Source organism: Trypanosoma equiperdum (genome assembly GCF_001457755.1).
Source record: "Trypanosoma equiperdum strain OVI genome assembly, contig: ctg_111, whole genome shotgun sequence".
Taxonomy (NCBI): domain Eukaryota; phylum Euglenozoa; class Kinetoplastea; order Trypanosomatida; family Trypanosomatidae; genus Trypanosoma; species Trypanosoma equiperdum.
In genome coordinates, this window is record NW_027123083.1 from 50,234 (window position 1) to 75,184 (window position 24,951).

A 24,951-nucleotide genomic window follows, 5' to 3' on the forward strand; every position below is an offset into this window, starting at 1 on the left:
TTTCCCTTTTTTTAAAAAATAAAGGTTGTAAATGGTTTTGTTTTGTGCGGTATTTGCTGTTGTTCTGTTTCATTTTCACTTTGTCACGAGTTTCCTTTTTGTGCATGAGTGGGTCGCATTATCGATGCTTATGGTGCGACCGCCATGCTCCTGTGGTTTTGCTGTATCACACACGAAAACACAAAAAAATATATTGTAAGTTGTGCCCGCTTGTACGAGGTGTTTCTTGGTGTATTCTACTTTTTCCCGTTTCTTAAGTATAACACAACCTTTTTTTTGGTTGTTCTTTGTTATTTACACCTTCTGATCTCTCTTGTCCCTTACCTAGTAGTCACATTACTGCATTTTACCGGCTTAGTGGAGAGGCTGGTGCTCATGTCTTACAGATTTTTCGCGTCGAAGCTAAAACCGTGGAAAGACATTGTTACGGAAAGTGTTGATTGTTTAGTTGTTGCAGCCCTCTGCGGATCGTTCAACCCTATGCACAAAACGCACGTTGAGATGTACAACCTCGTAGAGGAGGTTCTGAAAGGAACGGTATGGCAAAAGTCTCTGTTAGTTGGTGGGTTTGTCTCTCCGGTGAACGATGGTTATGAAAAGGAAGGACTCCACAGTTTTGAGGAACGCGTCGCCGTCTGCGATGCGTCACTTGCTGGTCACCCTGCGTTATCTGTTGATCGTTGGGAAGGACTGCAGCCGGATTTTGTAAACACTTTTTGGGTGTTGGACCACATCCAGCGACAGGTGCAGAATTGGTACGAAAATGATGCCAATCCAAATGAGGCGCAGTTGTCGTGGTTACGCGAACACCCAGTGCGTGTACTGTTCGTTTGTGGAAGTGACCTTTCGGCGACATTTCTCATACCAGGCGTTTGGGAGCTACCGTTGCTTAAAAGGCTTCTAGATAACTTTGGTATTGTTGTGTACCGACGGCCGGGAACACCGAGCTGGAAGGAGTTGTTAGAAGCTGAGGGATCAGTTGTGCACGATGATCTCGTTGAAGAAGACGGAAGCATGACGCCATTATCTTTGGACCTCTCTTCCTATTCAATTATTGAAACCGATCTGTTGAATAGCTTCATATCGGCTACGGATATTCGTAAGCAGCTGCTGATGGAGCCAGCAGCTGATCTTACTGCGTTTGTCATCCCCACCGCGGAGGAGCTTATCCGTAAGTTTTATGGGAAAGAGCCGGTGAGTATCTCCTAATGGCGATTTTTGGGGTAAATATTTAATCGAAAATTATACGCTTCACTTTTGTAGGCACTGGATGTAAGGACTCCCAGTTCGCGATGTCTCAAGGACTTCTCGGTTATCGTGCATAAATCAGGTTGTGTCCTTGCGCGAGTTGCTTGAATCCTTTCAAACATCTTCGCGTGTCTATCGCGATATTAGAGTTACCAAGGTCTTCACAATGTGAATAACTCTGTGAAGGTTTCGTGAACAATACTGCGAAAGCGTGATCAACTTCCCTATTGTCGTTTCTGTTTTATCCCATATGATCTTCGCCCCTTGCCTCCACATAATAGGTTTTTTTTTTCTTTGAAAAGGGTTAACAACCGGCACATTACCCCAAATAGGAGATACGATCACAAACCAGAAAAAATTTACTCGGACCATTGTTAGTCACGTTACGCTTAAATTCTTTTTAGCTTCGTGAGTTTTTCCCCCTTAATTCGCTATCCATTCACAGCAACCTTTTGTATATGGGACAGGAGACGATGTCCGATGGGACTTGGACTAACTTTGCAAATATTGGAAAGTGTTTTCCTCGTAAACATCACTACCCCAATACTGTGGAAGAAGTTTCTTCTATTATAAAAGTTATTAACTCCGCTGGTGAGCGGTGCCGCGTGGTGGGTGGAGGGAAGAGCCCCAATTCATGTACATTTACTAATGGTCACCTGATTCACATGGATCGACTTAACCGCATTACTTCCATTGACGAAAAATCTATGACTATCGTGTGTGAAGGTGGTGCATTAATAAGTGATGTGTTTGAGCGGTTGAGCGCCCATGATCTGATGCTCCGTTGTGTTCCATCTTTCGTGCAGACAACTGTTGGGGGTGTCATTGCTACTGCCACACACAGTAGTGGCATACGGTCCCGCTCCATCTCTGATTGTGTCGTCCGCCTTCAGCTGGTTGATGGACGCGGTATTCTTCATACGTTTGACGCCTCCACACCGAAGGAATTATCACTTTCCGCATGCCATCTCGGTATGTTAGGCGTCGTTGTTTCTGTGACACTTCAGGCTGAGAAAAAACGACTGTGGCGCATAGAGAGCCGTCCCATTCCGTTCCGAAAATTGACTGAAGGCGATACACTTAAAAAACGCATTGCCGAGTCGGAGTTCTACCGCTTTTTCTGGATGCCCAATACAGACCAATGTTATGAGTCTATTGCTGAATTTGTTGGCGAAGAGGGGGCCGATCAGACGAAAAGAGTCGACGAATCTATCAAACTTGCGATGGGGAAGAAGCATGAGGCAACGTTACCAATGACCGCAGGAAACACAATTACAAAGCTAACCTCCAGCAAGTTGAGGAATTTTTCTTCCGAAAAGTGCAACAGCACGGGGGAGGACTATCAGATGTGGCTGCGAAATCAGCGGACCCTTCGAACTCGGATCTGCAAAATTCTTAAAGGTAACTGGCTGCGCCACGGTGTGGTGGAGGCCGCACTTGCAGCAGCTGTCATTCAACCGGGTATACAACCTTACATTAATCGCACGTATCGTCGTCTCTTCTACAATGCTCCAGAAGTTCAATATGGCACCTCATTGGAATGCTTCACGTTCGACTGCCTCTTCAAGCAGTGGGCATGCGAGTGGGCGATTGACATTAGCAATGTCATGCCCGCGTTTCATTATCTTCGTGACCTTATTTCCTCTGAAAACCTGAGTGTTCATTTCCCCGTTGAGTTCCGCTTTACTGGTGCTGATACAGCTGCTCTGTCACCTGCGCATGGCCGTCAAACGTGTTGGATCGGTATCGTAATGTACCGTCCTTACTTGCGGCACGCTAGAGACACATTACGTTACTACGATGCATTCAGCAAAGCCATGACGGTGATGGGTGGTAGGCCGCATTGGGCAAAATATTACACTTGGGGACCGGAGCAAATGCTGAAAGCTTACGGAAAGAATTGGGAGGATTTTCTGCTCTTTCGCAAGAAAATGGACCCGGAAGGTGTCTTTTTGAATGGTTGGTTCAATAGCCTCAGTGGAAACAGCCCAGTACTTAACAGCACTATTAGTCATCTGTAGTAGCGGACGTAACAGATCATAAGATTTTGGCACCAATAGTCGGAGGCAACCATGCCCTGCCATTACGATTTGTGGATCATTCCCACTTTTATAATTTTTTTTAATAATCACCTAAAGGACGACGTCCCAAAGGTTGCAACTAAGTGCAATGGCTACGTTCATAGTTTCGACAAACGAACGAAAGGAGTAGTGAAGAAATAAACGCGGGATGTTCCACCGTCGTTTGCGTCTACAAGCACATTTAGTCACATGGCTAAGAAGTGGTAGTGAAGAGAGGCTTTAAAACACGCTTAACCCTCTTGTGGACCGTGGAAAGTAGCCACTGACTGTCGCCTTCATAATGATTATGTAAAACATTTAACTCATTTCTCTTGCGACTGTACCTTTATTTTTGTCGTACTATTTTACACTGCTACCGAAATCGTTCGTGTTACCACTTTTCTTCTTCAACTTGTCTTATTCTTATTCAGAATACTGCAGGAAGTCCTTAGTCACTAGCTGCAACCACAAAAAAAGAGAAAGAATTTGCAGGCGGGAATGACGGAAACAGCGTTTCGAGGGACACTACTGCTTCTTCAAAACCGCACGCGTCGGGACCCGGAGGCCTACCGTGACGAGTTTCTCACACAACTTGACCACTTCAAGGCACTCACTCAAACCGTCGCGACACAAAAAGAGACAAACCCGCAGTATGTGGCAGTGCTCAATTTTGTTTGTCATGTCGGGCACTGCTACCCTAAGGAGTGTGAAGATGTAGCGGAAATTGTATTGAAGTTGCTGCAGGACTTTAAGGGAAGCACTATGACGTCGGATTTACGGCTCGTACTGGTTAAATCTCTGGCGCTTCTTCGTTCCAAAAACATCGTCTCTGCTGAGCGTTCCTTTCCATTGTTCTTCGAGCTGCTTCAAGAGCGTGACAAGGTCCTGAGACGCGTAATTCTTTCCCATATTGTCAGTGACATCCGCAGGGTGAACATGCCAGGCGCCAAGAACGGTGCCGCCGTAAATAAAAAGGCACAGAACTTCTTGTTTGGTGTGATGGCAGATGACGACCCAGTGCAGGCTCGCTGCGCTGAAATGGTGATGATTGATTTGTACCGCCGCCGTGTGTGGGCCGACGAGCGAACAGTGGAGGTGCTTACGCAAGCTTGTTTTTCAAGGCACACCGCCATTATCCGAACTGCACTACGTTTCTTCCTCCTACAGATGCCGAAAATAACTTCCATGGACAGCAAAAATGAAGACGATGATGATGACGACCCGGGAAGAGCCATATCGAAAATGAAACAGAAGCTGAAGATCAAAAAGAAGACAGGTAAACGAGAACGAATACTGAAACGTGAGGTTGGGGCAGTAAAGCGGAAGTACAACAAGGAAGAGAAGGAAGAGGAGCTACTCGCGAAGCAGCACGTGGATCCCATAAGGCTGCTGCGGAACCCACAGCAATTTGTTGAACGGTTGCTCGCACGTCTACAGAAGACAAGTGAGCGGTTCGAGGTTCGTGTTCTCTACTTGAATGTTATTGCGCGGACGGTTTCCGAACATGAGGTGGTACACCTTCCTTTATATGGTTTTCTAGAGCGCTACATGGAACCCTCGCAACTTCACTCCACACAACTGCTGGCGCTTTCTGTCATGTGCACTCACCGTATGGTGCCCCCTGACGCCCTCGAACCGCTCGTGAGAGCCATCGCAAACCACTTCGTTTCTGACCGATCGTCTCCCGATGCCATTACGGTTGGGTTGAACACAATACGCGAAATATGCAAACGTCAGCCCCTTGCAATGAACGCGGATCTTCTAAAGGACCTTGTTGAATATAAATCGCAGCGTGGTGACAAGGGTGTAGTAATGGCTGCCCGCGCTCTCATTCAGTTATTCCGTCATGTTTACCCGGAGCTGCTTCCGGGTAAACTACGAACAAGGACAGTCGATGCCTCTACTGGGGAGGCGCCCAAACCCGTATACGGGAAGGAGCATGTGTACACAGATATTCCCGGTTTGGAGTTGCTTTATGCTGATGAGGGAAGCGACGCGTCTTCTCACAGCTGTTGCTCTGGCAGTAGTGATGACGACGATGACAGCGATGGTACATGGGTAACGGACAGTAGCGACTGCGACCCAGACGATATTGAAGGTAGCTTTGTCGATGCCTCTGAATGCAGTAGTTGTGATGAAGAACACGAAGAGTGCCCCCAACTTGTAACCGTCAAACCTTCTTCAGGAGAACCACCATGTAAAGTAACAAAATATGAAAACAATGCAATAGGTGCTGAATCGCAACCCTCTTTTCGTGAGGACATGCCATCCCAAGTACACAAGCCTTCTAACCAAGACAGCGACACGCCAAGTGAAGAATCGGGTGGCAGCAGCGAACTGGAAGAGGAACTGGAAGAGTTTGAAGAAGTCGAAGGGGAGAGTTACGATGAGGAGGAAGGTGATGATAGTGATGTTGAGGAAGGAAGTGAAGAGGAGGGAGATGATTCTTCGTTTTGCTCTGAAGAGTGGGAAGATGAGGAGGAGGAAGCAGATGAAGAAGAGGATCAACCCTCACAAAAGGGCGAAAAAGACGTTGAAGGGGCAGGTGAGTGGTTTGAGGACGTTGACATTAACTCGACGCAACCATCGCAACGTTCAACAGTATCCAAACTGTCGTCGTCAGCGGCGCGCATTCTAACGGACGAAGACTTTGCTCGCATCCGAGCCCTTCAAAAGAAGCAACAACAGGGTAAACTACTCTCAAAGCGTAAAGGAAAAGATGCAGAGGCACGAGCGAAGAAACGCGAAGCTCTCATTCACAGCGTTTCAGCGGATCTCACAGCAGAGGTCATTGAGCATTTCACTGAAAAGAAACGTACAGAAGACCGACAGGAAAAGATTGCTCGCACTGAGGAACTGAGGCGGTCAAAGTCCAAGTTTGAGGCTCGAAAGAAGAAGAAGAGCAAGCTCAACTCTACTCATGTGGAGCATTCGAAGAGAGGAAAGTTGTTTAACATGACAAAGCGCTCACGACGGGTCGGGGCAAAGTTGAAATCTTCTGTGGCTGACCGTTCGAACCGAAATAAGGAAAACAAAAAGAAGGACATTAAGTTCCGCATCCGCCGTGGATGGAAGGCATAACAACCACTCAAACTCCGTTTTAGTGAGGTGTGTGCACACAACGTTTGTGAGGTCGTTTCATTACATTTTGTGTCTTGCCTGCGTTCACAGACCTCAATTTAAAAAGGGGTTTACCAATGCCAAAGGACTTTAATGTACTGACGTTTAAAGTAACAGTTTAAATCTTTTGGCCAAACTTCGGGCCCTCAGTCACTCTATGTTTCCTTTCTTGTGGAATTTAATTTCCAGCACCAAACCTCATGCCCACCGCTGTGGGGACTTCATAGCCAAATATTTACCTCTTTTTCTCCCTTCAATTTGTTGGAAACATTCCTTACTGTTTTTTGAAGGAGGGGTGGTACCTACCATTAAGGGGAGTTCAACTGATTCTTTTTTTTTTTTTGAGTTCACGTGGGAGCCACGCGGTTGCACACAAGTCAGAGAGAAAAGGAAGTAAAAGTTTTTCTGGTGGGTGAGACGCTACATTTGACCCCGTCATACTCCACTGTAGCAGCGCGTAACGTCTTTTTAAAAGTTGTTTCATGCCTCTATGGTCCTTTGTGGAGTTGTCGAGCAGCTTCCTGAGCCCCGTAACCGTTGGCGTATCTCCTTTTTTCCGGCCACTGGAGGAGCGACTTAACACGGAACCGCCAGCTGTGCGGGAGGTCGTTTGGGAATACATGCACTGCACGAAGCGCGCCATCAACACGCGAATTATAGGGTTCTGCGAGCCAACACTAAACAAATGTGTGGATGATTTGCGATTGTACCTTAAAGCATCAGCGGCTGGTGGGAGTGACGAGGCTTCTCTCGCGGAAGTATTGAGGCGCCGTCGTGGTGAGGTGGATGCGGATTCGTTACCTTGGGAATCACGTGCGGAGTACAAGGAGTGGCTCCGCACTCAGGGAAGGTTGAAGTGTGGGTAAGCACGTGAGGGCACATACATGGTGAGCACGTTACGAAGCAGTACGGGGCCGTACCGAATGTGATTTGGTGTTGTTATCTTTTTCTCAAGGTTGTTCATGCAAAGGGTAACGCGGGTTCGCTCATAATACCGTTACCACACTGTTCCTGTTGTGGCTGACCAACCAGTGACGGCGTCCCTTTTTTGCTTGGGATGTTTACATATCGTAAGGAGTGGGCATCTCCTCTTCGCTCGTTGCACGTGTTCGTTACGATTTTCATTTATTTATTGCTTTTGCCCTAGAATTTTGTTGGTGAAATCACAAAACAGTCCCTAAGTTGTATTCCCTTTTCCCCCCTCTCTTTACTGTTAGCATAGTGTGTGTCAACAATGGTCGATGAAAAATTACCGACGTTATTTTCACCTAGCGCCACGGTGTCTTTCGCCGCGCGCTCCACGTTGAGTCGTGCCACACTCTTTACAACATTGCTGCCTTCCTTAGGAACAACCAAAGTAGAATCCCCGCGGCCCCCGCCTTCTTCACGCCTTTACGCAAAACGTCATAGCTCCGTCTACTCGCGCCACCCGCTTGAAACAATTGTTACTGATCAGTCATCATCATCGTCCGCGTGGTGGGCGGCCAACACGGAGAATAAGCGGTATGCCTCCATTGCCACCATGAAGGTGCAGGCACTTGAAGAGAAGTTCAACGAGCAGCTGAAGTCATATAATGCTTTCCATCCCGTTGTCGTTGATGGAGGTGCTTACAGCACGCAGGCTATACAAAGGCGGTTTAACGGTGAGTCTGTTAGTGATTCTCTGTCAAAACTCACTGATTTCGCCGCGACCAGGTCTGTTAGAAGCACCTTCGACGATAGTTTCGTCTCCACCATGGAAAAGATATCTGGTGTACAGGGAAACTTCACTCCACGGACTGTGGAAAGGAAAAGAGCGGCAGTAATAACACCTGATGGCTTGGAACTGTCAAGTAGCTCCTTGTCCCTTCACAGCGACAAGTTCACCGCCGGTATTGAACTTTGGCTGCGTGAGAATAAAGCTTCAGAAGAAGAACTTAGGCAGAAACGGCTCTTCTACGATTCTCAGCGCGCGAAGAGCGAGCAAAGGGAGCGTTCGCAGTATCGTCAGAAGTGGCAAGCAAAACTCGATGCACTGCACGACGAACGGTTAGATGCGTTTGCGCATTCCAAACACTCAAATGTGCTAAGTAAGAGGGTGTCCATCGTGGAAAACTTAACTGCAGCGACTGAGCAGCGGATTCTTTGGAGCAAGTTCCTCTCCAGTGAGGCCAATGCTGAATCCGCCGGAAGCCCTCGTACGAAATTTACGAGCACGTGGACTTCTAACAAATCCGCTAGTAACAATGAATTGCACGAATGGATTGAAGGAAAGTGGCACAACAGTACGCACCGTCATGAGGAAGCAGCACTCAAAATTCAATGTGCATACAGATGTTTTTGCGCAAAGGAAGAAGTAGCTAGAAGACGTTATGCAAGGCGGATGGTCTTCGCTGGGGTATTGAGCCGTGAAAAAGAAGCGGAAGCAAAGTGGGAAAATGCCCTGCGGATGCGCGTGAGCTCGTACGATACCGGTGGTAACACGATGAACCGCTTGAATCCTTCTATTAAACTTTTGAAGGAAAAGTTACTTGCAGTTGTTGTAAGGCGGAGGAATGCGAAAGCGCAAGAAGAAAGGTACCGGCGCGAAATTGAGGAGTACGCTGCCACGTCCATTCAGCGAGTTTATCGAGGTTACCTGGGACGGTTTTGGGTGAAACTGATGAGAAATGGTGATCCCGTGGAACAGCTTCGGTTAATCCGAATAGGGAGGGTGGTTGTGTGCTTGCAGGCCCGCTGGCGTGGATGCCTTGCTCGCGCGGCGATTGAGCGGCAGCGCGCTGCGGTCCTCGTTCTCCAGCGACTTGTGCGCTCAAGAGCGGCGTTTCTTGATCTTTGTAGAAAGCGCCGTGAAAGGAGGATGGAAGTGGAATATGGTATTCACAAACACTACATAAAGGTTATTATCCGCTTTCTCAAACGATGTGTAAACGACCGCAAAGAGTACATGAAGGAGCGTTGGGACCAGCTCTTCCTGATTCAACGTATAGGCCGAGGCCGCATTGGCCGTGGTATTGTGGAAAAGAGTTACAAACGTAGATGCGCTGCCCAGCTTGTGGTGGCTCTGGCAATTCAGCGACGTTACAGAGGTTGGCGCGGCCGTGTAAAGGCGCAGTACGAACGCGAGCAGCGTGCCGAGAAATACTTGCAGCTATGTCGTACTGATGCTGTCCAAGTTATTGAGAGGTCGTGGCGCTTTGCGCGCGGATATTACATTGAAAAGAGCAGGAAGGCCAGAAAGGAGGCGGAGAGAATAGCTCGCATTCTGAGGCGGCAGCGGAGGGAGAAGTTGAACCTGCGGCGCATGAGAATAGCAGCATTGAAGATTCAGTATTGGTACTTCAACGCCCGCTATGTCCGGGAGGTGCGGATGAAACGGATTGAGCAACGTAGGGAATTGGTCCGGAGCGAAAGTGCTGAGCGGATTCTTCGCTTCTACCGTGAGTACAAATTCAGAGCGAATAGGCAGTCGCCGGTGGAAACGGCACCAGCCGCAGAAGAAGAGAATTAATAAGCATCACCCCGTGTTGGGAATATTATGTTATTTTTCCATTTGTTTCTTTGTTTCGTGCCATTTATAGGCTTCTAGATGCATATTCGACTTGGATCCTGGACTACCTTCTCATGTATTCAAGGGGTACCTGGATGAGAGTAAGAGAAACTGAATCGCATTGGATGTTTGGTTGTTATTCGCCCTTCTTCCCTTATTTTTTGACATGTTTGTTGGTCTGCAATATTTATTGTAGACCATGCTGTTTTGTCGGACAAAACATGTTAAAGATGAAGCTTCAATGCTGAACTGTGCGGTTTTTCTTCTTGTAGTATATATGTATATGTACTGATGTTTTTGTAGCCCATTACGTGAGACACACGTAGTGTGGATTTTCCGCATGTAAAAAAGGTGGTCACGTCCGTTACAAAAAAAAGGTTTTTTTTCCAGAATATGTTTGACTCTGGGCTTTCAGGGTCGAATTCTTTCTCTTTAAATTTCTCTTCCCCCATTTGACCACATCATCCCCATCTCCACGGTATAGGAATTCTCTTATAGTGTAGCACTGTTACCACATCCCATTAACTGATTATATATATATATATATTACATATTGTCGAATACCAATGCCAATAAATAACTGTGAATTGGACGCTGCTCTGCAGTTAGCCCTCCGGGCTGCTCATGGGGTTGCATGCACTATTGATAAAGCCATGGAAGAGCGGGACACAACACTACTTGACATTCAAACCAGGGAAAATGGGGAGGGTTTGATTACACAATATGATAAGCAGTGCGAGGAAGAAATAATTGCCATCCTTCGCTTAGGCGCACCGAGTTACGATATCATCAGCGAGGAGCTTCACAGCGACACGGTACTGACGGACGCACCGACGTGGATGGTGAGCACCATCAACGGGACTTCTAGCTTTATCCATGGCCTTTTCGACTGCTGCGTCTCTATAGCCCTCGTTGTAGACAAGGAACCTGTCATCGGCGTTGTTAATGCTCCGAGACTGCATGAAGTTTATTCTGCTATTCGGGGTCGTGGTGCATATCTCAATGGTCAACGCATTCGAGTCTCAGAGACGCGTAGCATTAACCAATCTGTTGTGTACCTTCACAACCCTTGCGGAGAAGGAGAGGTTGTGGTGAACACCGTAATTGAGATGCAGAAGGAATTTACGAGGATGCCCGTGCACGCTCTTCGTGTTCATGGTTCTGTCGCGCTTGACATGTGCTTCATTGCCACGGGTCGTGCTGAGCTCTTTCTTAAAGTTGGTGTGCATCCGTGGGATGTTGCCGCCGCCACCGTCATTGTGCGTGAGGCAGGAGGAGTTGTCCACGATATTGACAATTTAAACATCCTGGATCTCACAACGTGCACGGTGTGCTGTGCTAACTCGAGCGAGATCTCTAACATAGGAGTGGGAGTTGCAGCTAAACATGGCTACAAAAAATCGGTGTTAGGATGCTAGTGGGTTCTTGAAAGCGCACGTTTTCCTTAATAGGAGAATTTCTTATTTCTATCCACACCATTCTATACTACAATTTTTACTATGTTTCCTTCATCAGTGAGTAGGTCCTCCTTTTTTTTCAGCTTGCGTGGTGTCCTTAGCCACTTACTGGCACAATGGTGTGGCAAAGGTTTTTTTAGACACCAGACGGAGAACGGGCGGAGCGAGTAATACGACGGGCAGATGAACTTTTGATGCCCAATCGTGGGCGCACTTGCACGTGCGAATCAGTGTGCTCTCTTTCTTATATTCTTTCTACTATACTCTTAGTCTGGTCACACGGTTTTAGTCTAAGGTACGTGTGCTTAGTGGAAGCTGCTCATAAGCCGCATATCAGCCATCGCCACCCTCCGCTACTGAAATGTCAGAGCATGCAACGACCGATTTAGAAGGCAGATATGCCCAGTTGGCCACAATTCAGAGTGAAATCGACGCAGCACCACTACTTTCCCCTACTGTCGAAAAACTCGGAGACGGCTGTAACTTAATGACTGAATTTTCTGACAACCCGCCGATGCTCGTCAAAGTTGTTTCCCTCTGGAGGAACGAAGAAACCAAATACAAGGGTATACGCTATGCACGCCGCGATGGGAACTGTTTCTACCGTTCAGTGGTGTTTGGCATGCATGAGTCGCTACTGAACAATAAGGAGCGTGCCGGTGCCCACCTTGAGCGGATTACGGACCTCAGTAGGCAAGTTGTGGCCGATTACGGCAACTTTGCCGAAGATTTCTGCCATCCCGCCGTCGAAATGGCTAAGAAAATAGAGTCGGGTGAGTGCTCAACGGTGGAGCAGCTGTATGAACTGTCCACTAATGGAGAAGCGGAGTACGCACTCTACTTCTACCGATATGCCGTGTCACATCATATTCGTACACATGAAGATGACTTTCTGCCGTTTGTAGTTGGAATGGGCCACGAAACGGTGTCGGAGTTCTGCTCAGTGGAAGTTGATGCGGTCGCGAGCGAGGCAGATAATGTGCAGGTGGTGGCCTTCGCGCAATGCTTCGACGTGCGCGTTATTGTGGAGTATGTGGATGGCAGAGAAGGCGACTGCACTACACGGCATACATTTCAGCAAAAGGACTCACACGACGCTAACGAGTACACCACTATCGAGGTAACGCTACTCTATCGACCGGGTCATTACGACCTTCTTTACAAGTAGTTATACGGGTTGAGCTTGCACTAAGTCCTTCTTACATGTTTGTTCCTGTTCGGTGAAAAGGGGGTTATTTACACCCCTCCCCGCCTCTTCTTAGGCGTGAAAAGCATTGAATAGATCTGAGAGGGAAAGATAAAGCGAAGCGAGAGTTTGAATGGCAAAAGAGGTAATAGAGTTGGATGTCATCACTACTTGCATACCTTTTTTTTTTTTGCTTTAACACGAGTAAGTGGTGAGGCTGGCAAGAGTGACACTCCAATGTCAAATCATAAATAGTAACCATTTTTGGTCGCAGGACAGGGTGTGTTTGTACCTTTCGGTTTGGAAAAAAAAAATGGAGTTGAGAGAGGTGTTGTCAGTTTTGCCATCTTTACGAGGGTGATGCCACGTACAAACCCCTCCTTTCATGAGCAGTTATTGAACTCTCACGGCTGCTTTCGCAGTTCTTTTATGTATCATGGACTCTCCAACGTGCATTGCCATCCAAAATTACCCCCGACTCCTCTCTTCCTATTGCTAACATGATCAACATCTGAATTCTCGCTGTAGAAGTTACCACGGCGAAGGGAATAGGTGCAAAAAAAAAATTGCATCGAAGGTGAACTGCATTTGATCAGCTCCGTGATTTGGGGAAGCGGGAGGGGAGGTCGACCAACACAATCTAGCAGAGGAGCGAGTTCCTGTGAAAACCCCCGTTAAGATACCGCTCCATCTTTAATTGATGAGCTCTTCACAAGGAGAAATGCCCCGACCGGTGGTATCGGGTGCGGGTGCACTTCGGTGGGGAGAGAGCACCAACAACAACACCAGTAGTGGTAATGCGAGTTGCGTTGCTACCACGGTATCTGTTTTTCGGCAGAGTGTTGATAATTGTAGCGGTGAGTGTTCGAACAAAACAGCGGTAGTAGCGTCGTTGCCCAGTTTGTTTAGCGGCATGGAGGTAACGAGAACACAGTGCAGGAGACGTGCAGCGGCCGAAAGAACGGGAACATCGCATACTTCCCGAGCCGAATCTTTAGTTTCAGGAACACTTCATAGTGAGGTAGTTTCAACCGAAGTGAAAACTGTAGAAAGTGTCTTCACGGGAGCTGTTGGAAACCAAACATTTTCTTATGAAAGTGAGCAAGGGGTGGAGGAAAGAGGTGAATTCAATGCGAGGTTCCAGGAGGTTGATGAAACCCCTGTTCGACGCAGCCCATTAGCGACCCAAGAGGATGCCAGAGCTGCAGTCTTGATGGGGAACGTCAAAGAAGCCGTTAGTACTCCTTCGGTAAACTCCGCTGTTGAAATGAGTGCTCCTCAACATAATGTGAAACCTAGCAACGTGATGTTCCCTGAGAGAGGTACACTCTCGTTTATGAAGTCCGCATTTGGATTTATCTCCGGCCAAGGCGAAAAACATGAAAACTCGGGAGAGGTGGCTGATTACGATGCCAAAAACGACGTTGGAGGGAGTGATGATGCACCCATTATCCCACCACTTTGCGCACTTTATGGGTCCAAAATTCTTTCTGGTAATTGTTCAGAAAAAACACAACATGCTGAAGAAGCAGCAGCAGCACTTGTGCTTCCCCTGCAACATGAATTTAAAGGAAACCTTACCACGGAGAGCATGAACGATGGAAGGTGTGATTATGTTGCCATTAATTCTTGTTGCTTTCCCACCAGGGGTGAAGGGAACTACGTGAGCACGGTGGATGACCGAGAAGATCGCCTGAACAATCAAGTGAGAGCTGTGGGCACTTTGGAACCTTACAATACTTCAAATATCTTGGGGGAAGGCGTGGAAATGGATCAGCAACAGGTCACACACCCAAGGAATATCTCTGGGAGTGTTAAAAACAGAAAACCGTGGGAAGAACGATGGGACAGGCGCCGCCAAGAGGTTCGCGAGGCGGAGCGCAACGTCCTGAAAGCAGTTGAAACTATCGCGATCAAACTTGGCGAAGTCCATGCTTCCATTGAGGAGCGTCGAAAGATTGTACGCGCGGCCTCCGAAGTGGAAAAACGTATCGAGCAATGTATCATCGAGGAGGCATTTGACGGGGCAGAGGCTCTAAACGCAGAGCTGACACACCTGTTCCACCGTGTGGCAGAGCTGGATGACGAGACGCTGAACTCATTTTTACCGTCCTTAACCAAGTATGGCACTCATTTGCAATCAGAGGTGATAGCTTTCGCAGAACTTCTTCGTCAGCACCATCAAGATGTTTTGGATTCCGGAGATACCGCTGAATTGGAGATCCAAACTTTCATTACAGAATCAACGCAACGTCTCAACAGTCTTCTTAAAGATATCGCCTCCCAAATGGAGAGGTCGATAGGGAAGCAGCAGATTGCACAGCAAAAGATGAATGAGATATGCGAACGTAAGGATGGTATAATGAAGACAATACGAGAGCAGAACTACGGAACACTGGAAATACAACAACAGTTAGGCAGCGAGGTGGCGGAAATCGATGAGGAAATGGAAGAGCTGGAAGCGAAGCTTGCAGAGCTGAGACGCCTTCGTGCAATCAAGATGGAAAAAATGAAAGAGATGGAACAACGGGTAAGATGTAGCTTGGATGAGCGCCGCATGCTGGAAAGTGAGTTGGACAAACTCATCACACGGGCGGAAAAGAATTTATTCGCGGCAAACGAAGAGGTTGAGAAGCTGCGTGTCGAACTGGAGTCGTATGAAAGTGGTAGGGCAGCGTTTGAAGTGAAGAAGGAGCTTATTCTTGAGGAGTGGGAGTGTGAAACCTCCACAGCCGGAGGTTGCGATCTGCGTCGCGTATCGCTGGAAACGCAAACACTTACTTCTGTACGTGAATATACGTCGTCACTCACCACCCTCTTGCGGCTACGAAGCGACGGCATTTGTTTTCTTGGTGACGTGGCGCCATCCATTGATCCCTCTTCACCGGAATCCCAAGACTGCCTCCTATCGGTTACACACAACCTCCGGAAGAAGTTGAGCGATCTTGAGATGGAGAACGAAATGAATGATAAGTTGGTCAAATTACTTGACGTTAAATTAGTAGAAATGCGAAGCAGTTTAGCTGTACTAGGGGCAATGAAACAAACTGCCATTCAGGCGAGACAATTCAGAGAGGCGCAGGCGAAATCCGATGAGATACGTGAACTTTCTGATGCCATCAAAAGAGAGGAGGAAACTCGAACCAACATCCAAAAGAGGTTACAAACAATTGGCGATCTTCGAGAGGAGCTTCAAAAGAGGTTGTGTGACGAAAACAGTCAATGTGAAGTTAAGGTCAGGGAGTATCTATTCAACTATAAAAGTTGTATCGACAAGACGGAGGAGGCGGGTGCTGCATTGGTGGACGCGCTTCATAATTCCATCGGTAAGGAATCGATGCTTGGAAGTGTTGACCTCGTAGAGGCAACACAGCAGCTGGTGGATGTACTGAGGGAAGAACTCGAAGGTGCAAGTATGGCTTCGTCTTTAAATCCAGTGGATCAACAGAGCTCTGAGGCGGTCAAATACGAGTGAGTATGCAAAACAAAGTAAGAAAATATTATTCAAGGCAGCGTGTACAGCCGAACAGTTGATTAGTATAATTTGTTCCTTGAATTGCATTCTCTTGAGGGTTAATGTGACACCGTCAGCGCAAGTTTTCATGGGTGCATTGTCAAGTTTTGCAAACAAAAGCAGCGTCTCCTATAGCTGAGTTTACAACCAACATTGTTGCTGCACCCCCTCTTCTTTTCACACATCTTTTTATATGTATTGTTGGTGTTACTGCGTTCATTTGTCACATTTTCAACATTGTTCACGCTGGTACATAAATAGTACCCGCTGAGTGTACACTTCTTTTTTTTAAAAAAAACGTACGAAGCTGCCTAACGTTCATAGTGTGAGGGAAACCTTTTTTGTAGCATTGTTGCCACTGCCACACAATTTTATCGTTGTTTTTTTTTCTCTGTGCAGTAATGCCTCATTCACCTTTTTTTTTTGTTGAACTCTCTTCTCGTGCTCAGATTCATCTGCAAGAGCTTTAATGGCTGAAACACCAAAGGAGATTCCGCCGGATGAAGCACCGCTACGAGCGGCGATGGGGGAGGTTCAGGAAGATGTCGCGCATAACACGGAGGGCGATGAGGAGAGTACCGCAAATTGTATTCGGACGGAACTAGGCGAAATGAATGAAATTGAATCCCGGTGCCCGCGGTGCGGAGGGAACGGGACCACGCGCCTCATGATTACGAACATACCCCACTTTAAAGAGGTGATCGTCAGCAGTTTTGAATGTCCTCACTGTGGTGAGCGAAATAACGAAGTTACATTTGGAGGTGAGTTTGGACCAAAATCAGTGCGGTACGAACTAGAGGTGAAATCAAAGAAGGATTTGGATCGTCAGGTTGTAAAGTCAGAGTACGCCACAATTCGTATACCTGAGTTGGATCTGGAAATACCTCGGGAGTCGCAACGAGGTGTGCTTAACACTGTCGAGGGGTTTCTGGAGCAAACGGAGTCTGGTTTACAGCTTCAGCAACCACTTCGTCGAATACAGCATCCCGAATTGTATGAGAAACTTGAGACCTTCTGTGAGAAGGTCCGACAATATCGCACTGGAGATGTGCCCTTTACATTCATCATTGATGACCCCGCAGGTAACAGTTACGTCGAGGCTTACTATGATTACTACCACCCAACCATTGATCCTCAATTGACACGGTATGAAAAGGAGCGGACGAACATTGACCGTCAACTTCTCGGGTTAACAATTGAATACAATACGCAGAGAACGGATGCGGAGCAGCGTGAGGTGCAGGAGGGGCAATTTGATGACGTAGTACGTATGGAAACAGAGTGCAGTGCATGCAAAAAACCTGGATTCATAAATATTCAGCAGGTTAATATCCCATATTTCAAGGAAACCGTCATTATGGCGTTCCGTTGTGATTTCTGCGGTTACAAGAGTAACGAAGTGAAATCTGGTGGTGCAGTAGCAGAGAAGGGACTTAAAATAACACTTGAAGTGAAGTCGGAGAGCGATCTGAAGCGTGATGTCCTCAAATCCGACAGCACAACATTGTTGATCCCCGAAGTCGCGCTAGAGTTGGCCCCTGGAACGCTTGGCGGCTTCTTTTCAACAGTTGAGGGAACACTCATGATGGTGCGTGACCAGCTGAAAAGTTTACCACAGGCGCAATTTGCTAAAGGTGATGCGGCGGCTACCGATCCGGAGGCTAAAACGCTAACTACCTTCGTAAAAGAACTTGAGCATCTGTTGGAGCTGAAGAGGCCTTTCACATTCATTCTCGACGACCCGTTGGCGAACGTTTACATTCAAAACCCCCGTGAGCATCTGCCACCACCGGAGAATGAAGACCCGCAGTTGACAAAAACATATTATACCCGTACTTTCGAACAGGACGAAGAACTTGGCTTCCATCAGATGAATGTCAACTAGCGTATAAATGGCCGCCGGATCTGAAAAATGGATGCTTGTAAGGGCGTCCCACGTGTTACCTTTACTCCTTACTAACTTTAAGTGTCATAGCTCTTTGAATCCCCTTATGGCTTCAATCAGCGTATATTTAGGACGAAGACGAGTCGCATTTAAGTGTAATATTTTCCACTTTCGCTGGGGATTTTTGAATCGTCTCATGCACTATGTTAGTCTCACCCGGTTGGTTCCTCTCTTTCTAATGAAGCACGTACAAAAAAAACACTGCGCGATATCATCCGGCAACACTTTCATTTGTTTACCTCCTGTTTTTTTCTTTTTTGTGCGGTGTTATTAAAGCTTAGGGATGCAGCGGCCGAAAACGAAGGGGACAGCATACGGGGGAAAAAATAGGAGGGTGAAGAATTGATAATAATTACGTCCATTGACACAACCGATAGTCCAAATCACTCGTATTTGGCGGAATCGCGTGAACTCTTACACAAAATAGACATTTAATGTGGTAAATCACCTCAGCAGTTGATTAAACCCTTGCTGCTTAGGAATGAAAAGAATAAAACATGTGCGGTTAGTCAAGTCAATCGACCTGATGTTTCGTGTGTTATGTAGTGGTGCCATTACTGATGCAGATAGCTGGCGGCTTCAAGTTGGCTTTGCAATTTTGTTTCACGTAATTGCTTATCTTCTGTATTTATTTATTATTATTATTATTTTGCACTGTATTTACACCATAGTAGCGTACGTAAACATATGCGTGTTAGAACCAGAACCTTTGCCTTCGCCGACTCATATCAGGTGTGGGATGTTTACTCTGTTCTCAAAGACGATTTTGAAGCTCTTTCTCTCCACTACATCACCTACGTTATATCAATATTACTGTTATTTTGACCATCACTTAACATTTACAATTTGGAACTCCAGCGGGAGTGCGGACATAAGCCACGTCCAAATAGAAACAAGTGGAATACAAAGATGAGCAGCGATTCAAAAGCCATCCGCAACACCGACGCTTTGGGGCGCGCTTACATGCAGCTGCTTTCTTGCACCCTCGGTTTAGAGAAGGAGGTTGAAAAATATTATGTCCGAGAAGAGGCCATCATTCGCGAGCGTGTTATGCTACTCGACAAAATACAAAGTAACATCGCGGAAGAGCGCCGTTGCTTGGAGATAGATCACCAGGAGTGTCGCTCGAAGATAAGTGCCACACGCAAAAATAGTCTTTCACTGCGCGGTGATGAGACGAAGTTATCGCAAATAGCCTCGCATACAGAGGCACAGTTAGATAAGGAGGAGAAGTCGCTGAACGAGCGCCTGGCGTGGGTGAATGAGCGAATGCTCAGTGAAACCCGCGAATTAGAACTTATCACGGAGCAGATTAACAAATGTGAGAAGAATCAAAAACTCTTGGGTCAGCGGGAGGAGGAGCAACACAAAGCGGAGCGAGATCTTGATATGGCCCAGCGGGAGTTGAAGTCGCTGGAAAAAGAGATTGACGAGCGAAAGGCATCACTTGAAAAAAAACATGAAAACATTGTCATGTGGAACCGGTCACTGGACAACCGAGAAAAAGAACTTGCGCGATATCAGGAGGAGTTTAGGGAAGATTTAAGACGGGTAGAAGAGGAAGAGAGGCGCTATGGGATTTACAATAGTTTCAGCAAGGTGGCACCGACCGTTTCTTTACGTGAAGTGATGGATGACTACAACATGTCTATTGAAAAGGAAAGCCTCTGTGAAGAAATCGAAAGGGATGAAGAGGACGACACGTTGCCGTAAATAACGGAATTGAGTCAACTGTGGGGAATGGAGGGAGAGGGGCGGTAGAGCATTGCATAAGAAGTGTTGATATTAATTTACATGATCACGTTTCACGCACACATGCACACACCTACCCACTAGGGTCCTCTTTTTGTCTCCTTCTTGATTTTTGCCGTTGCAGCACCGTTTTTTTTTTGTGCGCGCGTGTGCATGTGTGATACTTGGCGTGTGTTTTCCCATCGTACCCCATGTTGATTACCCATTTCGTTAAAATCATGACCACGATGGTGAGATTGTAAACGTTTTTACTTTATGGCTCTTATATATATATATATATATATATATATATATGCACATATAAAAGGGAAGGATAATGATTAAGTTGCTTTTTTTTTCTGAATAGCATTTTACTCAGCGAGCCCATGATGAAATTTTTTCAAAAAAAAATCTCCCGTTTATCAGAACAGTTGCTATGCAGGTTTCTTCGACACACCGCCATACGAATTACTGACGTTCCATAGAGCATCACGGGGTCGCATGGGAGAGGGGTAAAGGAGCGTTGTCACTCGTGACGGAGGCATACATTTCCTTTCTTCTATCAGTTTTTAAAAGTGTCAACGTCTTTTAAAGCACGAAATTGGGAGGAAATGTGTTATTGTCTTTTACTGCAGTGAACATATTTGCTCACGTCTCTCTTAGCTGTGTCTTCCATTTTTTTTTTTTCGGGGATGGATGGGATGATGTTGTGCGTGACAAACTCCCCTATCTCTTTTTGTTTCCCCCATTTTCATCATTGTTTTCTTTCCCTTTTCCTTTACTTAACTCACACTATATTTCGACCCAAATATTTTGCTGTTGTTGTTGTTTTTTCTTTTTCCTTTTCCTCTTCTAATACCACCTTTAAAATATCAGGGATGGATGAACTATCGGATATTTATGACTCCATCGTAGCAAGGCGCATTGCAGATGCTCTACTACAGCGTACTATGAACTTCTGTATACGTAAACGTCGTTCTTTTGAATCTCTTCACAGTCTCCGTTGGCGTTTGCTCACGGGCCTTCTTCCCACAGATGTACAACTCAACAACTTCTCGGAGAAATGGTCCTCATGTACTCAAAAGTGCATGACAAGGTGGCGTACAATGAATGAAGATTTAAACAATCGCGCACCAGATGACTCAAAGAAAGGGGAGGTTGTGAAGAGAAAAGCGCGTTTTGAGGAATTTGATTCTTCCAGCGAGGAAGTAGATGATGTGACGATTGAAAATCCTTTACTGCCAAAAAATGGAAGCTTTTACGCGCTCAGGTACCGTTTGAACAAACTGTGTTCCATTATCGCTCTGGATGTTGACCGGATTCACTGGGATATTCCCCTTTTCGAACTTCGCACCACAAGGGATGCCCTGCTTAAAATCCTTAGTGTTTACTGTGTACAACACAGCTGTGAGTACAAACAGGGCATGCATGAGGTTGCGGCTTTTGTGTTTTATTTGACACATAACGATGCAACCATTCTCGAACACCTCCGCAATGAGCGAGGTTGGGGACACGCCTCCCTACCCAATATCTTTGCTCCAATATGTCCAGTGGAAGGAGTGGTAGCGGTAGCGTATTACATTTTTGACGCCATAATGACTGAAAGTGGTGTGAATTTATCCTTCTTGTACTTCAGCGCTTCCGATGGTCAAACAGATGGCATTACTGCTGCCACTCACAACGTACAGGGCCGACTGTTGCTGAAACTAGACGCACAACTCCACAAACAAATCAATACTGTATATAAAATCACTCCAACATTGTACCTTATGCGATGGTTACGACTCCTCTTCCTTCGGGAATTCACGCTTGAACAATGTGCAGACCTGTGGGATGTCTTCCTTTCGGAGCGTTTTGTTACCCCTGCGGAAGACTACCACCTCGAAAACAGCGTCGTTACATTATTTGCAGCTGTCATGTTGTTGAATATCAAAGCCAATATCATGAAAGGCTACAATGAGGCAATTGAAAAAGTGATGAGGTATCCGTCGGTCGGGCAAATTAGTTTTTTGATTCAAGAAGCAGTGCTTCAGTTAGAGAGAGTAAAACATTGCTTAGGGCGCTACTTTGTGGTCGAAGACGCCGTTCACGTTGAGGAGGAGCAGTTGTTTGGAGTTGATTCAGACAGACGCGTGTCAAGTGTGATCACTGAATCATCGGTGAGGGGGATGCAACAAAACATCGGCGCATTGGAGTTTGTTGTCACCATGGACGAACAGTGTGGTACATCCACCAAAAGCTCACTTGGTAAAGCCGTAAACACGGTTAACTCGAATGGGTATTATGATGTTATCGCAGATGGAGCATATCCGAAATAAACGTTCTCCGTGATGCGGAAAAGAGGGAATATGGGTTATTTGCTCCATCAAGTAGATTAGAATATGGATGCGATGAAATTTTGGGGCGGGGGAAAGCAAAAAAAAAAAGGAAATAGATACAGGAGGAAAGTTGTGAATGTAATGCGCTGCATCGACGTGGAAACAACAATTATGGGCCAGATTGTGCACCTGCGCTGTCCGTTTGACAAGATGGGTCCAAAACAGTAAGTGACATTCGGAACGTAAGCAACGTTGAGCCACCTGCGGTTTTTTTTTTTGTGAGGAGCATTTCCTATAACGTCAAGTATCGCGGTACAAATGTGTATGGGAGAGAAATACGTCACCGCGAAGTACTACATATGGAAATCGTTAGTTAGTGACATCCGTCGTAGGGAAGTTTTCCGACGGTATGCGAAAATGGTCTGGAAACTCTGGGATTTGCTTGCCTGTTTTTTGTTTTCTTTCTTTACAGTTTTTTTTTTCTCAAGTGTGCGAACGACAGTCAGACGAAAAGGTTTTGGGACTATTGCGCCACTTGCAGCGGTGCTATCTTTTTTTTCTTTTTTTAGATGGTGACGCTGGGGGTTGAATCCACTTCACATTTGTCGAAGTGTCAAATGTGCAGTCCATTCCAAGTTTTTATTTTTGTTTTCTTGTCACTACTTCTTTCCCTTCAAGCACTGTGCTCGTCAGTTAAGTGCTGTAGTGCTGTAGGGGTGACCGTAAACTGCAGTGGAGGTGCGACGCTCATCCCATTAAATTTTGCACCGCTGCGCGGGTAAATAGGATGGAATGTGGGAAAAGGTGATTTGCGGTGGGGAAAATGAGCGGGCTCGTAAACTCCTGCTTGCTCGCTGAATTATTACTTTCGTTATTACCATGTCTTCTTATGTTTTCGTTTTTGCTCATCCCCATTTCCTCTGTATTTTTACACGTATATTATATGAAACAACAACAAAATAAGAAGAAGGGGAGACATATCCTTTTAGTTTGCTAGCCACACATATGACTTCCTTAAAGGAGAAGGTACTGTTCTTGCTTTTGCACACCCTCATTCACATATTGGTTATACATTTTTGGAACGTGGTTCGCACGCTTGTGGACGGGATCTTTGGGAAAAGGCGACGTCGGTCCCGCGGAGTTATTGAAGTTGTGGCTCATGGAAACACGTCCAAAGTTTTTTTCTCTCTTGATAAAGTGGAGAAACTGTTTTACCTCTCGCCACCGTATGACGGCCGAATCAATACGGTTTTGTGCGCCCTTCGGCCAAACTGGCCGATAAGTTACACGCGCGAAGTTGTGAATGGTGTGGATGACAATCCCATTTGCTTAGATTGGCTCATTGCGGACACATCGGAACGAGACGCGCGAGGGATTTTGATTATTGTCCCAGGCCTCGCATCCTGGTCACAAACGAATTATATTCAACGTTGTGTCCTACTCGCACACCGTTACGGCATTCACTGCTGCGTCTTTAATTGCAAGGGCCTTGGGGACACGCCGTTGACAACCCCCCGCATGATATCCGCTTCATGGACAGGGGATTTGCACAAAACATTTTCCACCGCCCTCTCGAGGGAAGCGCTGTCCCGAAAGTTCGGCACTGCGGCCAATAATATATGGGGAGCCGGGTTCAGCCTCGGTGGGGTAATCATGTCAAAGTTTCTAAAGGAATGTGCGCTCCAGGGGGTGAAATCACAGCCGTTGGATGCCGCCCTCATCATCAACAGCCCCTTGGATATGGAAGAAACAAGCAGGACCTTGAATGAACCCCAAAACGCCATGTATCAGCGGAAGATGATTAGCAACGTTATTCAGTTCGTCACCAAACACATAGATGTTCTTAAAAACGTTAAGGAGATAAACCTTAAGGAACATGACAATGACATTCTAAAGTTCATGAAAAGCTTACGATCACTCCAAGAATTTGATGTACACATTAACACGCCGCACAATGGTTTTGCCACTGTCAAGGACTTCTACGATGCTGTGAATGTCTTTACCTCGCTGCGACACTGTAACATTCCAGTGCTTTGTCTGGTGGCTGAAGATGACCCAGTCATCGGCTCACTGCCAAGCAATGCATTCGACGATGTGGCATCTTGCAATAAATTGGTAGCATTTGTAAAGTTCCCGTACGGTGGACACCTTGGTTTCTGTAGAAGTCCTATGGAAGAATGGAACGGAGAACCTTCGGTGATGGAAATGTTCATCTGCGATTTAATCAGTTCGCATAAACATATGGAGGAAATGAAGGAACCAACTGAAGGTATTTGTTTGTATTGAGTAGAAGCATCGTGAATTGTCTCTTGCCTGCATTTCCTTGTGTATTCTGTTCGCATCTTTTGCATTGATTTCTGTTGTTTTTTTTTTTCTCTTCGTTTGCGCCCACGGCAGCGGTGTGGGCGAAGGGGAACCAAAAGGGAAATTACACGCTTCCTCTTTCCCGCCAAGGTTTTTTTATGTTTGGCGGTTTCTTACGGTTTGAATACCATTATCCCCCCTTAATGTCTTTCATTTGCTTCTACCGGCGTCAACTTAACTTTTCCTCGCATTCGCCTCCGGGTTTTGTGTACTTTGCGCAAATGTCAATGATGGTGACATCTGACAAGCGTAACGTCCGTCGATGTTGTGAAAACAAAACAGGGATCGGGTTGATGTGATTTAACAAAAGGATGAACATTTTGCCGCGTTTATGTTGTTCATATGCTATTCCGCTTAACTTGTCTACATATACGCACCAGCACCTGTCACGCGATGCGGCATGTGGAATATGAGAGGGCTGCTGATCCACGAAAGGTGGAAGTTCCGTTATATATATATATATATATATATATATTTAT

The 24,951-nt window shown here is 46.4% G+C and overlaps 11 protein-coding genes and 1 pseudogene across 12 annotated transcripts; all 12 read left to right on the top strand.

Moving 5' to 3' along the window:
• Positions 1 to 375: 375 nt before the first annotated feature.
• Positions 376 to 1,209, top strand: TEOVI_000011600 (cytidylyltransferase, putative; the record flags this gene model as incomplete). Its single annotated transcript, XM_067220334.1, has 1 exon — positions 376 to 1,209. The coding sequence occupies one exon, from the start codon at positions 376 to 378 to the stop codon at positions 1,207 to 1,209; it is 834 nt and encodes a 277-aa protein (XP_067076435.1).
• Positions 1,210 to 1,706: 497 nt separating this feature from the next.
• Positions 1,707 to 3,269, top strand: TEOVI_000011700 (L-galactonolactone oxidase; the record flags this gene model as incomplete). The annotated part of the gene is made up of 1 exon (XM_067220335.1): positions 1,707 to 3,269. One exon carries the CDS (start codon positions 1,707 to 1,709, stop codon positions 3,267 to 3,269), a length of 1,563 nt encoding a protein of 520 aa, XP_067076436.1.
• A 537-nt stretch (positions 3,270 to 3,806) lies between these two features.
• On the top strand, positions 3,807 to 6,389 carry TEOVI_000011800 (NUC130/3NT domain/SDA1, putative; the record flags this gene model as incomplete). The annotated part of the gene is made up of 1 exon (XM_067220336.1): positions 3,807 to 6,389. One exon carries the CDS (start codon positions 3,807 to 3,809, stop codon positions 6,387 to 6,389), a length of 2,583 nt encoding a protein of 860 aa, XP_067076437.1.
• A 521-nt stretch (positions 6,390 to 6,910) lies between these two features.
• TEOVI_000011900 (uncharacterized protein) lies at positions 6,911 to 7,294 on the top strand (the record flags this gene model as incomplete). The annotated part of the gene is made up of 1 exon (XM_067220337.1): positions 6,911 to 7,294. One exon carries the CDS (start codon positions 6,911 to 6,913, stop codon positions 7,292 to 7,294), a length of 384 nt encoding a protein of 127 aa, XP_067076438.1.
• Positions 7,295 to 7,662: 368 nt separating this feature from the next.
• Positions 7,663 to 9,918, top strand: TEOVI_000012000 (IQ calmodulin-binding motif containing protein, putative; the record flags this gene model as incomplete). The annotated part of the gene is made up of 1 exon (XM_067220338.1): positions 7,663 to 9,918. One exon carries the CDS (start codon positions 7,663 to 7,665, stop codon positions 9,916 to 9,918), a length of 2,256 nt encoding a protein of 751 aa, XP_067076439.1.
• A 605-nt stretch (positions 9,919 to 10,523) lies between these two features.
• Positions 10,524 to 11,375, top strand: TEOVI_000012100 (inositol-1(or 4)-monophosphatase 1, putative; the record flags this gene model as incomplete). The annotated part of the gene is made up of 1 exon (XM_067220339.1): positions 10,524 to 11,375. The coding sequence occupies one exon, from the start codon at positions 10,524 to 10,526 to the stop codon at positions 11,373 to 11,375; it is 852 nt and encodes a 283-aa protein (XP_067076440.1).
• Positions 11,376 to 11,775: 400 nt separating this feature from the next.
• Positions 11,776 to 12,582, top strand: TEOVI_000012200 (otubain cysteine peptidase, Clan CA, family C65, putative; the record flags this gene model as incomplete). The annotated part of the gene is made up of 1 exon (XM_067220340.1): positions 11,776 to 12,582. The coding sequence occupies one exon, from the start codon at positions 11,776 to 11,778 to the stop codon at positions 12,580 to 12,582; it is 807 nt and encodes a 268-aa protein (XP_067076441.1).
• A 718-nt stretch (positions 12,583 to 13,300) lies between these two features.
• Positions 13,301 to 16,075, top strand: TEOVI_000012300:pseudogene (annotated as a pseudogene). Its single transcript has one exon. A coding segment is annotated over exon 1 (2,775 nt).
• A 508-nt stretch (positions 16,076 to 16,583) lies between these two features.
• Positions 16,584 to 17,999, top strand: TEOVI_000012400 (zinc-finger protein ZPR1, putative; the record flags this gene model as incomplete). Its single annotated transcript, XM_067220341.1, has 1 exon — positions 16,584 to 17,999. One exon carries the CDS (start codon positions 16,584 to 16,586, stop codon positions 17,997 to 17,999), a length of 1,416 nt encoding a protein of 471 aa, XP_067076442.1.
• A 969-nt stretch (positions 18,000 to 18,968) lies between these two features.
• Positions 18,969 to 19,772, top strand: TEOVI_000012500 (uncharacterized protein; the record flags this gene model as incomplete). The annotated part of the gene is made up of 1 exon (XM_067220342.1): positions 18,969 to 19,772. One exon carries the CDS (start codon positions 18,969 to 18,971, stop codon positions 19,770 to 19,772), a length of 804 nt encoding a protein of 267 aa, XP_067076443.1.
• Positions 19,773 to 20,668: 896 nt separating this feature from the next.
• On the top strand, positions 20,669 to 22,108 carry TEOVI_000012600 (Rab-GTPase-TBC domain containing protein, putative; the record flags this gene model as incomplete). The annotated part of the gene is made up of 1 exon (XM_067220343.1): positions 20,669 to 22,108. One exon carries the CDS (start codon positions 20,669 to 20,671, stop codon positions 22,106 to 22,108), a length of 1,440 nt encoding a protein of 479 aa, XP_067076444.1.
• Positions 22,109 to 23,113: 1,005 nt separating this feature from the next.
• On the top strand, positions 23,114 to 24,394 carry TEOVI_000012700 (Alpha/beta hydrolase family, putative; the record flags this gene model as incomplete). The annotated part of the gene is made up of 1 exon (XM_067220344.1): positions 23,114 to 24,394. One exon carries the CDS (start codon positions 23,114 to 23,116, stop codon positions 24,392 to 24,394), a length of 1,281 nt encoding a protein of 426 aa, XP_067076445.1.
• Positions 24,395 to 24,951: the final 557 nt, after the last annotated feature.